Here is a 16,557-nt window from a genome sequence, read left to right as displayed (position 1 = left end):
TCACAGGATTCAAAATAAATATACAAAAATCAATGTGACATTCACCTTACACTAGCAATGAACAATAAAAAAATGCAATTATAAAAAAATTAATTCACAACAGCATTAAAAACAACATACTCAGAAATAAATGTAACAGAGAGTATAAGACTTGTGCACTGACAACTACAAAAGACTGTTAAAGAAATTAAAGAGGACTCAGATAAATAGAAAGATGTCCTCTGTTCATGGACTGGAAGATAATATTGTTAAGACGGCAACATTTCCCAATTTGCTTTACAGATTCAGTGCAAACCCTATAAAAATTTCAACTGCTTCTTTTGGAAAAACGGACAATCTGAACCTAAAATTTATATGGGTATGCAAGGGACCCAGAAAAGCCAAAACAACCTCGTAAAACAAGAACAAATTTGGAGGACTCACACTTTCTGTCTTCAAAACTTACTACTAAGCTACATTGATCAAAACACTGTGGTACTGGCATAAGAATAGACGTATAGGTCAATACAACAGAATAGAGAGTCTGGAAATAAATCTATATATCTATGGTCAATTGATTTTTGAGAAGAATGCCAAGACCAATAAATGAAGGAAAACCAGTCTTCTCAACACATGGTTCTGGGATTAACTAGATTTCCACATGCAACACAAAGAATTTGGACCACATATGAAAATGAGCCTAAAATAGGTCAAAAACCTAATGTAACAGATAAAACTATACAACTCTTAGAAGGAAATCTGGGTGTAAATCTTTAAGACTTTGGATTAGGCAATGGCTTCTTAAATATGACACCAAAAGCAAAAGCAACAACAATAAAAATAAACAAATTGGAGCTTAGAATCAAAAACTTTCTGAGTTAGAAGATACTACCAAGAAAGACAACTCACAGAATGGGAGAAAATATTTGCTAATTATGTATCTGATAAGCATCTGGTATCCAGAATAATAAAGATCTCTTAGAACTCAACAATAAAAAGACAACCCAATTATAAAATGGGCGAAGGACGTGAACAAACATTTCTCTGAAAAAGGATATACAAATGGCCAATAGCACATGAAAAGATTCTCAATATCATTAGTCATTAAGGACATGCACATGAAAACCACAAATGAAACCCTATGCATTGCTGGTGGAAACATAAGATGATGCAGCTGCTGTGAAAAAGTTTGGCAGTTCCTCAAAAATCTCAACAGAGTCACAGAAGTCCTGGCAATTCCATTCCTAGATATGTTCCCAAGAGAACTGAGGACATATATTCTTACCAAACTTGTATACAAATAACAGAATCATCTTTCATAATAGCCAAAAGTGGAAACAACACAAATGTCCATCCGTTAATGAATGAATAAACAAAATGTGGTATATCCAAACAATAGAATAGTCAGCAATACAAAAATGAAGTACTGATACATGCTACAACATGGATCAACTTTGAAAACATTATGCTAAGTGAAAGAAGCCAAAAAGCCAGGCACAAAAGCCTCCAAAGTATATGATTCTGTGTATATTAAAAATCCAGAAAAGGCAAATCCATAGAAACAGAGTAAATTTTTGGATGTCATGGGATAGGGAAGGGGAAAATTGGGAAAGACTGTGTTCCTTTTTGGGGTGATGGAGATATTCTGGAATTAGAGAATGGTGATGGTTTTACAACATCAAAAATATACTAAAAATCACTGAATTATACACTTTAAAGTTGTGAAAATGGTGAACTTTAATGTTACATAAATTTATCTCAAAAAATTTTAAAAAGAAAGAAAATCCAAAGGGTAGACGAAAAACCCACCCCGCCCCCAAATGCTTCTTTGGCATAAGGATGATTTTGAGCTGATTATTTTTAAGAACAGCAGGAGAAACTCTGAAAACAGTAGAAATTAAACTTTTGTAAGGGACATTTAGATTTATAAAGGAAATCTCCACTTGTAAGGGTGTCTCCTTCTCCGTACTGGGAAGAGAAGGATGACTAAATCACAAGAGAATCTTATCAATGGAGAAGTCACTGACTTAAATCTACATAACAAATCTTACCTTTGTTGACCCTGCTCTTCCTGGTAACCTCCCCACATCATTCTTTTGTCTTTAGCTGAAGATGGTATATTTAAGCCAGTGGCTTGGGCCACCTTGGGGAGTTACTCATGTTTTTCTCTGGGTATCTCCCTGTATATATGAGGCATACATGTTAATAAACTTCTGTTTTTCTCTTGTTCATACGTCTTTTATTACAGGAGTCTCTACTAAGAATTCAGAAGGATAGAAGGAAAGTTATTTTTCCTCCCCTACAGAAGAAGTATTATACTTCAGATTCACTCTACTCATCATTTCAGCAGGTTAGGTGGTAGGTTATTCACTAGACCCAGAATTGCATATTTTATCAGAATTGTACCATACAATAATAACTGTATTTACAAGAATTGTATCATTAGGACTTAAGACTGTGAAAGAAAAAAGCTACCAAAATAAAATGAACCTGCAGATAATCCTGATCAGACAAATGGGTCAAAAAATTTAAAGAGAGTCTAAGTTTGTCATTTTGCTCAAATGGTAGATTAACTCTTAATAATTTACTCCCTCAGTATTATTTATCCTAAGGTTTTACAAGTTGTTTTCTTTTTCAACACTCAACAAAATGTTTCACCTACAGGCATATAAAGATTAGTTGTTTTCAGGGGGAGAATTGTGGATTCTGTGGCCTCCTGCAAAATGCACATATTTCTGAGTTGCAAGTACCTTCCTAGTTTGTCTGATGGAAACTTAACAGGTCTGTTGTGCTCAAAACTAGGAATGAGTAACCCTCTTAATGGTCATGATGATATGCCAGTCCTGCTAAAGGTTTTTAGATATAACTTGGGTTCTATGGTCTGAAAAACTTTAGAGCTGCACCACCAAGTAAAAGCAAGGCTACAGCTTTGTTCAGGAAGAAGAGCTTTACAGTAAATGGAGTAAATGGCAGTGAATTTTTTTTTTTTTTGGCCTCGCCGTGTGGCCTGCAGGACCTTAGTTCCCTGACCAGGGACTGAACCTGGGCCCTTGGCAGTGAAAGTGCAGAGTCCTGACCACTGGACCACCAGGGAAGTCCCCAGGCAGTGAGTTTTTACACAACTAAGTGAGGGTTAATAATGATAAAATAACTGCATAGGACAGCCTTCATATTATTACCTAAAATGTTAAAGAAAATAGACAAGAGAAATAGGACTACATGTAACTCTGCCCTCCTAATAAATTATTTCTGTTGTTCTAATTTCTCTTTCCACAGCTGCTGTGGACACTTTATGCTAAAGCCTACTGTCTTTAACTTTCTGGAGTTTCATTATGAACAATGTAAAGTTTTCTGCTTCATAAACAAAAATAAGGAGTTCTGGGGTTTAAAAATACAAGAACATTAATCTCAGTCTCAGGGATGGTGCCTGACAATCAGATAACTGGCAGCCTTGTGGGCCTGAAGAAGCAAAAGAGTTGTTAATTAAGTATCTGATGAATTCTTAACCTTGTATGGTTAAAATCTTCATCTCAGGGGAGGTGATGGCCAAGGAAGGTCTCCAATTCAATACCGTTTTTAAAGGACTTCTCCCTTGTTCCCCTTCTGGGGTAATGGTCTCATTACTTAGCAAACTGCCCCACATACAAACCTGGGCAACCAGTGTCTCGGTGTGTTTGTTCACAATTATCCCCAGTTGTGTGGATTCTACCTGAGACTTTTCTTTCTTGTCTTACTTTCCATCCTCACCTCTGGTTCCAACCTTTTTTAAATTTTTAAACCTACAGCTGATCTGCCAGATGCCAGTATTCTCATCGCCCTTCCCTCCATGACTGTTTTGAAACTAACCTGTTAAAAAACATTAAACAGCTTTATCCTGCTGATAAGGGCAACAATACTAAAATATAAACTTCTTAGGACTGCAGATAAGGTCTCTTTAATTTTGCATAGAACAGAATAGAAAAATTAGTTCTTATAATTTGGTGATGATAATATAAATTGTGAGCTTTCATGTCAATATGCAGTATTAACAGATTTATGAGATCCGTTCTAAAGAAGCTTTCTCTTTCTTTAGGGATGTTATTTACATTTATTGAATCTCTCTCCCTCTACCCCCAACAATGTTTTTGTATTTAAGAACAGAGTGCAGCCGAGGGATAGACTGGGAGTTTGGGGTTAGCAGACACAAACTATTATATAGAGAATGGATAAACAACAAGGTCTTACTGTATAGCACAGGGAACTATATTCAATATCCCGTAATAAACCATAATGGAAAAGAATATGAAAAAAAAATACGCATATGTGTATAACTGAATCACTTTGCTGTACAGCAGAAATTAACACAACAGTGTAAATCAACTTTATGTCAATTAAAAAAAAAAAAAAGAATGGAGTGCAGCTGCCTAGGCCCAGAGTGCTACCTGCTTATGGTCTCAGCATCTATGTGGGCCACCAGGTACCAGGCACATGCTTGGGGTCCCAGGGTAATAATTATGCTCCCTTTCACCCTTAAAGAGCCCTAGTTTGGGGAATAAATTATATGGTTATCCTGGGCATAGCTCAGTTTTAAGAGACTGGTAGCTTTCTACTAAGTATCCTTTATAAAAATTAAAATGGAACTCTATTTATAGCTAAATACAAAAATGGCCCTCTTAAGCACTGTTTTTAAATAATGAAAAGAAAGATTTGAAGAGGTAAATATCCATATATAATAGGCAATCTTCTCATTGTTATCTTTTAGAAATCACTTCTTAAAATTAAGTTCTTTCAGACTTTGAACTCACCAAAGGCAGAGAATATCAGTCCTTGAATTTCCTGCTCTCTTACAAACACCAGGGGGTGGAGTGGGGAGACCAGAGGAAGTGGGTTTTGAGAACCAAGTCTGAGCACAGAATGTATTTTCCTATAGAAACTACGGTATAAACTGTAGTTCAATTAATACTATTAGTACTGTTTAGTGGTAAATTTTGATTCAAGAGGCCTTTTTCAGATTGATTTGAGCTTATTTTTATTTATAAAATCGTTATGAAACTGTCTATGTGTAAAAACATTACTATTTATAAAATTGTTTAAAAGAAAATGTGTTCTCGTACACACTACTATATTTAAAATGGATAACCAAGGACCTACTGTATAGCATAGGGAACTCTGCTCAATATTATGTAACAACTTAAACGAGAAAAGAATTTGAAAAAGAATAGATGCACGTATATGTATGACTGAATCACTTTGCTGTACACCTGAAATTAACACAACACTGTTAATCAACTGTACTCCAATATAAAATAAAAAGTTTAAAAAAAAAAGAAAATGTGTTCTAAATTCAACAACTCAGATATTTAAGTAAATTTCTGGAACACATCATTTTTAATGGAGTCTATCTAAAATGTTTATATTCTAATTTATATTAATTCACTTCCAGGCATGCTTGTTTGGCTGGGGTTGGCAGGTGATGGTTAGGAATTAATTCAGGCAACAAGGAGAGGATGGCATCAAGAAAACCTTAGAGATGGGTGAATTAGACAGGTGAAGGTGTGAGCAAAGGTGAAAAACTACGGGTGAGCTGGGGAAACAGTAGCTAGCCTAGTTCTGCTAAATATGGGGCATATATAGAAAAATAGTAAATTTTGCTATCCTGGAAACATACTTTTTGTGGTGGCAAATCGCACTAAGTAATAATTAAGTCTTTATTTCCAGTGATATGCTCTTTCACAGAGTGAATGGTGGTATTAATATACTGATAGAAATTTAATATACAGAAAAGAAACCTATTTAAATTTTATAGAAAAGATGGTGAAAGTCGTTTCAAATTGAAAAAATGGTGAGAAGAATCCATAGGGTTTTAAAATGAAAGTTCACTTACACAATAGAAAACTGCCCAATCTTTCTGGTAAGAAAAAAAGTTTTCATTACTTCTTATGGCCATCAGGAAATTTGGGCAAGAAATGTGGTAAAAACACAGATAACGATCAATGATATTACATGTTTTGAAGAATCATTTCCATAATTGTACAAATAAAGGACTAATATCTGAAGAAGCATAAATACTATTTTGAAATAATTAAAATAAAAAAGATAGGTCATAATCTTTATTAAAGTCAATGAAATTTGCATTTTGGTAAATATGGCATCTTGCTCCTATTTCTTCAATGTGGGTGAAAAAGTACAATGTCAGTAGCAAAATTCACAACATGGACCCTGTTCTATACACTTGGAAGCTGGCAAAGTGCCCGCGCTGCCCTGGCCTCTGGGGGCTACATACCAAGGGCGCACTGGGAGGGACGCCTGCTGACCAGGTGGCAGGGGCTACTTTTGGCTGCCAGTTGGCTCCCCCAGTCAACTTCTTCTCTCCAGCATTCCACTGAAGATCTCCCCTAAAATCAAGCATGCAAAACAAACAAAGAGACAAACACACAATCAGAAAAGAATGGTGTGTGGCTCCCTAAATACTTTTATCTGGGGTCAGAAGCAGTCTGTTTGGGTCAAGCGGTAATAAAGAGAACAGGTTAAAACAGATAGAGGAGTCTTACCATATCTCATCTAAGAGACCTTAAGAGCATTTGACAAAAAAATCAATTAGAGTTTAGACCTCAGGGATAACAAGAATTTCCTGTCACTTCTAATGGAAAAATGTGCCACAAAATTCAGCTGAATTCATCACTGGTTATAAAAAAGGCCAAATAAGTATATCATAAATACTGTATATCCTTTGTTGAATTGAAGATGAATCCATAATGGCACTTTCTGGATCTTACAGGGTTCAAAAGAAGGTTTCACATAACTATGTCATGACTACAACCTGCCTTCAAGTGATTGTAGGATTACATCTATTGTTAAATGCATCCCGATTTCAGAGACGTTGAAATATGCATCTAAAAAAAGTGTACATTGTTTGTCATTTTTACTACTCTTCCCTAAAACTGATCCCCATGAGACTTTTTTTAAAATCAATGTTAGTTAGGAATATTATAATGAATCTACAATTTAAAGCTACTAAAGTATTCAAACCACAATTCCCAAATATTTCTAGATATACTTAGTGACAATATGGAGGCTGAAATAGATTATTCCTTCTCACTGCAGAGCCAATAGTTTGGAGGTTCAAATAGAATAACAACAAAAACAAAAACTGGGAATGAAATAAAAACCAATTTTGCAGTTACCTAGCCTGGGAATGAGTAATTACTCCAATGAGTGCAATGTCTGATAGTCTCAAATAAGTACAGATACACTTCTCATAAGAAAACCAGACAATTTCAAAAACACTTACTTTTTGGACGTGGTACCAGAAATTCCAAGATCTATAAATGGAAGAAAAAAAGAATTTAAACCTCTATACTCAGCTTAAATGATATGACATTTAAAAGAGCAAAGAATCAGAGGTCTAGAAAAAGTCCATATTTTGCCTACAAATGAATGCATTTAGTTTTACAAAGGAGAAACCACGTTAGGAAACATATTCTCAAGTCTAACATTTTCTTTCACGTCACGTTATTCTTAAGGATCATACTTTAATGTCAACTGGTGTCCAGAAAAGAGTGAACGTAGCAGGCTTGAGACTGCTATCTTAGGAAGTCCCGTGTGGCTGGGGACCTGGCTAATATAAATTGTTCTCTACACTGAGATAAAAGTTCTCCTAATGATAAGCGTGGATCACTGTATCTAAACTGTACAAGCAAGGTGTATGCTGAAAATCTGCTTTCCTTCCACGAGACTGATATTTTGGTACACGCTAGGCAGAGTGCCTACAGGATCAGCATCCAATAAAAACCTTGGATGCCAAGTCTCTAAAGGGCTTTCCTGGGCAGGAACATCCTATGTGTGGCTGCATTTTTGTGTGTTCTTCCCCTCAAGTGGAAGAGAGAGCATAAGGAAGTCCATGTGTGCATTCTTCTGGACTCTACCTGTGTCTATTCCCCTGATGATCCAGCTGTGTCTCCTTACTACGCTGCTGTAATAAACCTTAGCTGTGAGTACAGCTACGCGCCGACTCCCTTGGGTCCTTCTAGCGAATCTACAAATATGTGGGTGGCCTTGGGGACTCCTGACCCAACGGGCTTAATCATTCTGCTCTAATCTCAATTCATTTACTATTTCAGCAAATATTTATTGAACCCTACATATGCTAGGCACTGTTCTAAGCAGTTGGGATAGGTTAGTTACAAAAACAAAGAGCCCAACCCCAGAGGAATTTGCATTCTGATGGGGTGAGATGGATGATAAAACAATAAAATAATAAAAGAGTATACAGGCTGCTAGAAGGTGATACGGCAAGCCTACGGAAAATGGAAAGCAGGGTAACGGGGAGCTGGTGGGGTAGGCTGAGAGTGAGGGGCAGGCAGGATTAAATAGGGTGTTCAAGGGAGGCCTCATAGGGATGAAGCTTACGCAAAGCTGAGCAGAGATCTGGGGAAGAGCTTTCTAGGCATCTCTGCCTAATGGTAACTCTATGTTTAACATTTCCAGAAACTGCCAAACTGCTTTCCATAGCAGCTGCCCAGTGTTATATTCTCACCAGCAATGTTAGAGGGTTTTAATTTTTCCACATCCTTATCAAGACTGGTTATGATCTGTTTTTTTCATTATAGCCATCCTAATGGGTGTGAAGTGATATTTCACTGTGGTTTTGATATGCATTACACAGATGACTGATGTTGAGCCTCTTTTCATGTGTACATTGGCCACATGTATATATTCTTTGGAGAAATGTCTTTTTTTAATCATTTGACCATTTAAAAATTGGGCTGTCTTTTCATTATTGAGTTATAAGAGTTCTTTACTTATTTTGGATATTTCACTGTCTTGATGGTATCCTGGGTAGCACAAAAGCTTTTAATGCTGATGCAGTCCTATTTATCTTTTATTTTCTACTGTTGCTTGTGCTTTTGCTGTCATATCTAGGAACATTACCTAATCCAAGGTCATGAATATTTACTCATAAATTTTCTTCTAAAAGTTTCATCATTTTGACTCCTACACTTAGTTCTACATTCATTTGGAATTAATTACTTTGGGGTAAATAAAAAGTCTAACTTCATCCTTTTACATGTGGATATCCACTTGTCCTAGCACTGTTTGTTGAAAAGGTGATTCTTTTCCTCTTTTCCCATTGAACTGTCCTGGCACCTTTGTTGAAAGTCAACTGACCATAGATGTGTAAGCTTATTTCTAGACTGTCATTCTATTCCACTGATGTATATGCCTATTCCTATGCAGTACCACTCGTCTTAATTACTGTAGCTTTGTAGTTAACTTTTGAAATCATGAAGTGTGAGTCTTTCAAAATGATTCTTCTTTATTCAAAATGTTTTGGCTTATTCTGGCTTCCTTGCATTTCCATATAAGTCTTAGGTTCAGCTTGTCAATTTCTGTAAAAAAGCAAAGCTGCAATATTGATAAGGAGTATGAAGATAAATTTTTTTTCAGTTTTGGAATATATTTTCATTAATAAAATATTTACTTATAGTGCAATTCAGTGGGACTTTTTTGGGGGGTGTTGTACGTTTCTATAAATTTTGACAAATACATGGCTTCACGTAATCATCACTACAATCAGGATTCCAAGCAATCTAATCACTGAAAAATATTCTCTCTTTGCAACCCAAACTTCCCCTTACTCCTAACCCTGGCAATCACTGATATATTCCCTATAACAGTTTACCTTAACAAAAGTAAACTGTATAAGTGGAGTTACCAGTATGTAATTTTTTTGTGTCTGGCTTCTTTCCCTTAGCATAATGTATTTGGGATTCATCTGTGCTCTTGTGTACATCAATAGTTCATTCCTTTTCATTTCTAAGTAGTATTCTAATGAAGGGGTTTACCACAGTTTGTTTATACATTTACCCAGTGAAAGACATTTCGGTTGTTTCTGGCATTTTAAAGTAATACTCCTATAAAGATACATGGACAAGTTTTTGTGAGAATATATGTTTTCATTTCTCTAGGACAAGTACCTAGATGTGCATTTACTGAGTCATATTAAGTATAGGTTTAACTATAAGAAACTGCTAAACTGATTTCCATGGCAACACCATGTTGTATTCCCACCAGCAAAGTGTGAGAATTCCAGAGGCTCCACACCCTTGGTAAGTACAAAGTATTGTCAGCTCTTCTCTTCTTTTAAAAATTTTAGTCATTCTAATGGGTGTATAGTAAGATGAGACTTCTAAAAAAATTGATACAATTCACAGATCATAAAATTCATACTGTTAAAGAGTAACATTCAGTGCAAAAAGTATGTTCACAAGGTGGTGAAATCATTAACACACTCTAATTTCAAAACATTTTCATCACCCCAAAGGAATCCCCATCCCCATTAGCAGTCACTCTGACCACTACTAATGTACATTCTGCTTCTAAAGATTCCCCTGTTTTGGACATTTCATATAAATGTAATCATATAATATGTGGCTTTTTATATTTGGCTTCTTTCACCTAGCAAAATATTTTCAAGGTTCATCTTCTTTTTATGGCTGATTAATTATTTTATGAATGTACCACATTTTGTTTATCCGTTCAACAGCTGATGGACTTTTGGGTTGTTCCCACTTGTTGGCTGTTATAAAAATTGCTTCTGTGAATATTTGTGTACAAGTCATGTGGACATATGTTTTCAATTCTCTTGGATGTATAGCTAAGAGTGAAATTGCTGTGCCACATGGAAACTATGTTTAACTTTTGGAGAACTGTAAACCTGTTCTCCAAAGAGGCTGCATCGTTTTACATCCCTACCAGCACTGTGTGAATTCTAATTTCTCTACATCCTAGCCAAAATTTGTTATTATCTTTTTGATGATAGCCTTCCTAGAGAGTGTGAAGTGGCCTGTCATTGTGGTTTTGATTTGCATTTCTCTGATGGCTAATGACATTCAACATCTTTTCACATACTTATTGGCCACCTGTGCTCTTTTTTGGAGAAATATCTATTCAAATCCTTTTCTGATTTTTTTTTTTCCTTTTCCGATTTTTAAATTAAGTTGTTTTACTTTTTATTATTGAATTGTAAGAGTTCTTTATATATTATGGATACAAGTCCCTTATGAGATATATGGGAATATTTTCTCCCATTCTATGGGTTGTTTTTCCACTTTCTGGATGGTATCAATTTGTAACACAAAAGTTTTTAATTTTGACGAATTTTTATTAATTTATTTTTTCTTTGATTGCTTGTATTTTCAGTATTATATCTAAGAAGCCACTGCTTCATTTAAGGTCATAAAGACTTGTACTTAGTTTTTTTCCTAGGAGTTTTACAGATTTATCTCTTACATTTAGATCTTTGATTCATTTTGAATTGATTTTTGTGGATGGTATAAGGAAGAGGCCCAACTTCATTCGTTTGCACGTGGCTATCCAGTTATCCAAGCATATTTTTTGAAAAGATTGTCCTTTCCCACTTTGAATGGTTCTGGAATCCTTGAAAAAATTGTTTGACAATGTATGTGAGGTTTATTTCTGAGATCTTTATTCTGTTCTATTGGTCTATCTTTCTATCCTTAAGCCAATACCATTTGTCCTGATGACTGTAACTTTGTAGAAGTTTTGATATTGCAAAACGTGACTACTTCGAATTTGTGCTTCTTTATCCAGATTGTCTGGCTATTTCTCAAGTGGGTCTGCTTTCTTCAGCTGAGATAATTTTAAAGGTGGTTGCCACCTGAGGGATGTGTGCTAGTGGCACTTTCAGCCCTGGAGGTATAAAGTCTTTATTTCTGAAGGAAGATCTAGACAGTACCTCATAATATTCAGTAAAAGCAGTTACTACTGCAGACTATCCATCAGTAAGATGAAATTTTAAAGTAGGAAGAAGTATTCAAATAACCTCTCCGTGGGTGTCATCAAAGCATTTTCATGAATGTCCAGACCAAGGACGATGAATGGGAAAAAAAGTATGTCCACAGGATAATGCATAGGAAAAAAAAGGTCTGTCTCAGGGATCTGCTAAATTTTTGATATAGCCTTGAGTAAAATGAAAGGTATCTGTGACGGTAAACCCATTCACCTTATTAAAAAATTAAATTCAGAGTTTTTTAAAAAAGGCAATCTTTATAATAGCTGCCCTCATCTCCTAGGACCCTCTCCTTCACTTACCCAGCTCTAGCCACTAATCTCACTGGTACTCCTTGACTATGCCAGGCAATCTTCTGCCCCAGTGCTTTTGCACTGGCTCTCTCTTTTGCCTGCAAATATTCTCCTTCAGATATCCATATGGTTCATTCCTTTACATTCAAATCTTTGCTCAAATTTTACCTTCTCAGTGAGGCCTACTCTAACTCCCACTCTGTAGGACTCACAATCCCTCTTTGCATGTTCTGTTTTTGTCCTCCATGGCACTAGAAAGTTTATTTATTTGAAAATATTTAATGTTTGTCTCTGCCCTTCTAAGCACCTTACGAATAGAAATTTATACCTGTTTTGTTCATGATTTATCTCTAGAGCCTGGAAGACTGCCTGGTGCTCAATAAATATTTGTTCAATGAGTAACTGAAACGAACTTGGATACTCAATTGGTAAATATACTGCATTTAAGCTACTCTATGTTATTTCCAAGAGAAATAAAAAATTAAGTACTTCTTAAACATAATACAGTTGGTTTCATACTTGTATATGCTCTCTAATTACACCTTCGGTAATTTAGATTAAAAGTGTCCTGGGTATTGCTTGGGAGACACCGGCATAGTGACTGTGTATCTTCCAAGGAACTGTACTGGGTAAAGCACTAAGAATTTCTGTCCGCTCCTTGACACACTCGCCTGTAAGTGAATCCAGAAACAATACATACGAACAGATAGAGAAAAAAATTCACATATGATTCTGTTAAAGAAAACTATATTACTCACTGCCTACTAAGCTGGCAAGAGATGAGTCAAGATCACTCCCAAGAGCTTTGCTTGCTGCCATTGCAGAACTGGGAGGTACCACTGAGATGGGCGCAGGCTGCCCGGCTGGTGCCATGGTTGGCATCAGAAGATCACCTAGACCATCAAACACTGGAAATCAAATAGACCTGGTTCAGAATAACTGCAAAAAAACCCATATGCAAAATTAAAGGGACACTGCCTTTTGAAAAACTATGGAAACAAGTGAATATATTTACAATCTTATAAAAAAAGGCATTTCATTCACACTTTTAACGACTATAACACCAAAAAAGAACATCTCTGCATATGTCTACTCATAAAGTATGGAAATACTAATGAACGTGAAGATGGAAAAGAAAATCTGTATAATGTACAGGAAAGAGCACAGACTTTGGAATCAGAATTGGGCTCAAATTCAGTGGCATGCCTCACTAACGTGTGACTCTGAGAAAGTGACTGAGCTTTAGTTTTCTCATTTGAAAGTGGGGAGAGTACCACTACTACACGGATTTGTTGTGAAAACTAAAATAGATAATATATGTCACGCCTTTATTATAATGCTTGCTTTATATAGGCGCTCAGTGTGTAGTATTTACAATGCTTACTTTTATAACAATTCTTAAACGAGAAAGGAAGGCCGAATCTCCTAGTTTCTATGAAATCAGTGCTGGAATAAAACCTGATCTAATGGTCGGTACCTAGTAATAAGTATCTGAAAAACAGCTGACCATATTGTAGAAGTAAGAATTTTGATTTTCTTCTCTCATTACAGTATTCACTTTTGGTTCTAACTTTAAGGGCACAGCTACAGTAAACACTATTTTAAACATCAGGAATCATGCCATTATGGATGGTTCCTCATCAGCATATAACAAATGATCACTTGTTTAGTTCCTGGAATACAGAAAGACCGTTCAAAATGCAGGCTCACAGGATGTGCACAAAAGTTATTGCTGATAACTATGTCCAAAATTTTACGGTTGTTAATTTTTTATCAAAAAACTATGCATATTTACCATACACACCACTCTACAATAATTCTAAATTGAAAGAAACGATAGCATTCAACTAGGCACTGGCAAAGGAAGCAACCAAATTGTCAGGCAGGGGATATATTTAGGGTGTTTCTGAAACACATTTGATTGCCAAAAACTCACCAATTGAAAATTTGTAGTAAGGACCCAGCATGGGAAGAGTAGAATGGAAGAGAATACAAACAAAATGACAGCAGGATGAAAGGTTAAAGGCAGGCAAAGAATACTATTTGTGTCAACTTCATAAAACCAAGGGCCAGGCAAGCTTCAGAGGGTGTAAGCAACAGCAGTGGGAGTGTCCACACATTGAGATACCACACAAAGATTTAGCACAAAATATTTGTTTTCCCTTAACCTTCTCCAAACCATGTGCATGTAAGCTCATGCAAACAGATGGGTGTGCATGTTAAGTTAGATTTCTGCTAAAAGTTAAAAACAAACACAGAAAGGGATTGCAGGTTACTCTTAAAGCTACCAAAATGTACAGAAAATATTTACTTTAAGTTATAGAATGAGAGATTTATTGAACAGTTTTAAAACAAGGTCATCACTCAACATTTGCTTATAAATTTCCTGATATCACACTAACCTTAGGTGGTGTATTTTATGATCAGAACAAATAAAAAGCATGTTTGAAAATCACTGCCTCACCTGACGGATCAAAGGAGCTGCTGCTAGAAGTTGAAGGCGTGGTTCCAAAAGCTGCCTCAAAATTGGGCTGTAGCAGGTTATTCTGAGCAGGAGTCACTGGTGATGGAGAAGGGGCCATGAAAGTACCCCCAAATCCTGGGAAAAAAATAGTTCCAGAAAAATATAAGCAGAAACAACTAAAGATAAGTAAAGGCCATTAAAACAGAGTCAGAAAAAGTCATAGAAGACCAAAAAGGAATTGAATGCATATGGATGAGAAGGCACTGAAACCCAGGAAGTTAGTTTTTAAAAAGTTTTTCAAGTATCTTGAAATCCGTCATGTATTAATGAGAGATTTAATTTAACTGGAAATAAGAGAGCACACAAGACTGTATACCCTTGTTAAAAGAACCTGCAGCAATCTAATCTACTGTTTTAATGGAGTACATAAAGCTAAGAAGGTCTCACTAGGGTTAAACTTCAGATAATTATTTTCATCGTAATTTAAATTTTGTCTCTTCAAATCACAGTACCAGGTAGCTAGAAAATGCTTAGTTGTACACACTGGCTCAGTATAATAATAAAAGGCAAATCAGAAAAATATGCATGTACTCTGCCATCAAATCCTCCTTAATATATTTCATGTATGTTCCAGTCCCACGGCTGCTACTGACAAGTTTAGGCTCACCCAACACAACCCGAAGGGGCTTTCTGCTTCTACCTCCTCCAATCTAGCCTCTACAGTGCAGCCAGAGTGATCTTTCTGAGTGAAAAACGTTGACAAAGTTACTTCTCTAAAATCCTTCACTGGCTCCCCTTAACTTTCCGATTCATAAAATGCAGGTTCCTCTGCATGGCAAACAAGCTCATCTGTCTCTGGGCCCTTCCCCATCCCTGCAAACTCAGTTGCAGCCATAATGCACCGTAGTGAGTCAAATGCCAACTCTGGGAGGGCTTCCTTACCTTATCTTGCCTGCTACTGCTACCAGCCACAGCGCGCCCTGCCCCTCCCACCGCCGGTACACGTGGGTTATGTGCTCTGCCTCTGTGTCCTCAGCGCCTGGTAAATCTCTCTACTCCAGTCTAGGAATGGCTTTTTGGTGTCAGGAACTGTTTCCTCTTGTTTTCACCTTTTCCACTAATATTCAACAAAATGCCTAAAACACTGAATTAACACTTATTGAATGAAGGGCAACTTCTGAATTTAAAAGGTGAGGAAAAATCAAAGCCTACTGTAAAGTAACCAAACCTCAAATTAAATATTTCTCTTTTGAAGTCTGGAAGTAAATTACTGCTCTCAATCAACAGACAGAAGCAGAGCTCACTCTGTTTCGCTTCTGTACAAAATTATGCAGCCTGTGAAGAAAGTGATTTCTTAATAAGACATTAGATGATGTTCTATTATCAAAAATGTATTACTACCAGAAGTCTTTTTTACACTCAGTTTGGATATATATATATATATACACACACACACACATATACATACACACATATAGTATATATGTATATATATACACACATATACATATATATGTGTATATATACACATATATATATTCCTTTCTCTTCTAGCCATATCTTTTCTTCACAAACTGCTTGCCAAAAAACATAAAGAATGTTTACCAAAATCCTTCAGCTTACAATTTGTAATAATCAATTATAATTTTGAAAATGACTTCCATTGACATTCTCCAGTTACTATTTTCTAACCAGAAAGTCATGTTGTCCCTGGCAATTGATAGTGACATGGGTTTAGTCTTTCCATGCCTAAGTTTTTCATATGTTTATGAAAAATTGCAATTTGGAAAACTGTTACCTATTAGAAGTTGGTCTTTTAAAATTCATGGGGACTACTTTAAGTGGTTTTAGCACTGTTTGAGTGACTTAGGGATCATGTAACCTTCCTAAATGAAGATAAGACATTCCCCAGATCTTTAACAACTAATATCATTATGAAGCGAAGATGGGTTAGATGTAATTATTTTTGAAGATATGACCGTTTCGGTTTTAGGGAAATTGGTGGCTGTATTAATGCTGACTTTCTGGAG

At 36.0% G+C, this 16,557-nt stretch overlaps 1 protein-coding gene across 10 annotated transcripts in view; it reads right to left on the bottom strand.

Moving 5' to 3' along the window:
- SNAP91 (synaptosome associated protein 91) overlaps positions 1-16,557 on the bottom strand; it is a 171,432-nt gene that overhangs the window by 11,092 nt on the left and 143,783 nt on the right. For all 10 annotated transcript variants that reach the window (XM_082474181.1, XM_082474184.1, XM_082474185.1 and 7 more), the window contains 4 exons: positions 14,528-14,662; positions 12,822-12,971; positions 7,250-7,280; positions 6,242-6,353 (listed from right to left, as the gene is read on the bottom strand). In XM_082474181.1, coding sequence (XP_082330307.1) covers positions 6,242-6,353; positions 7,250-7,280; positions 12,822-12,971; positions 14,528-14,662 — 428 coding nt within the window. The remainder of the gene's footprint in view (positions 1-6,241; positions 6,354-7,249; positions 7,281-12,821; positions 12,972-14,527; positions 14,663-16,557) is intronic.

Source organism: Balaenoptera physalus (genome assembly GCF_965194825.1).
Source record: "Balaenoptera physalus genome assembly, chromosome: 9".
NCBI lineage: Eukaryota > Metazoa > Chordata > Mammalia > Artiodactyla > Balaenopteridae > Balaenoptera > Balaenoptera physalus.
The sequence above is the reverse complement of the archived record's forward strand: the minus strand, read 5'-3'. Positions and strand labels throughout refer to the sequence as shown.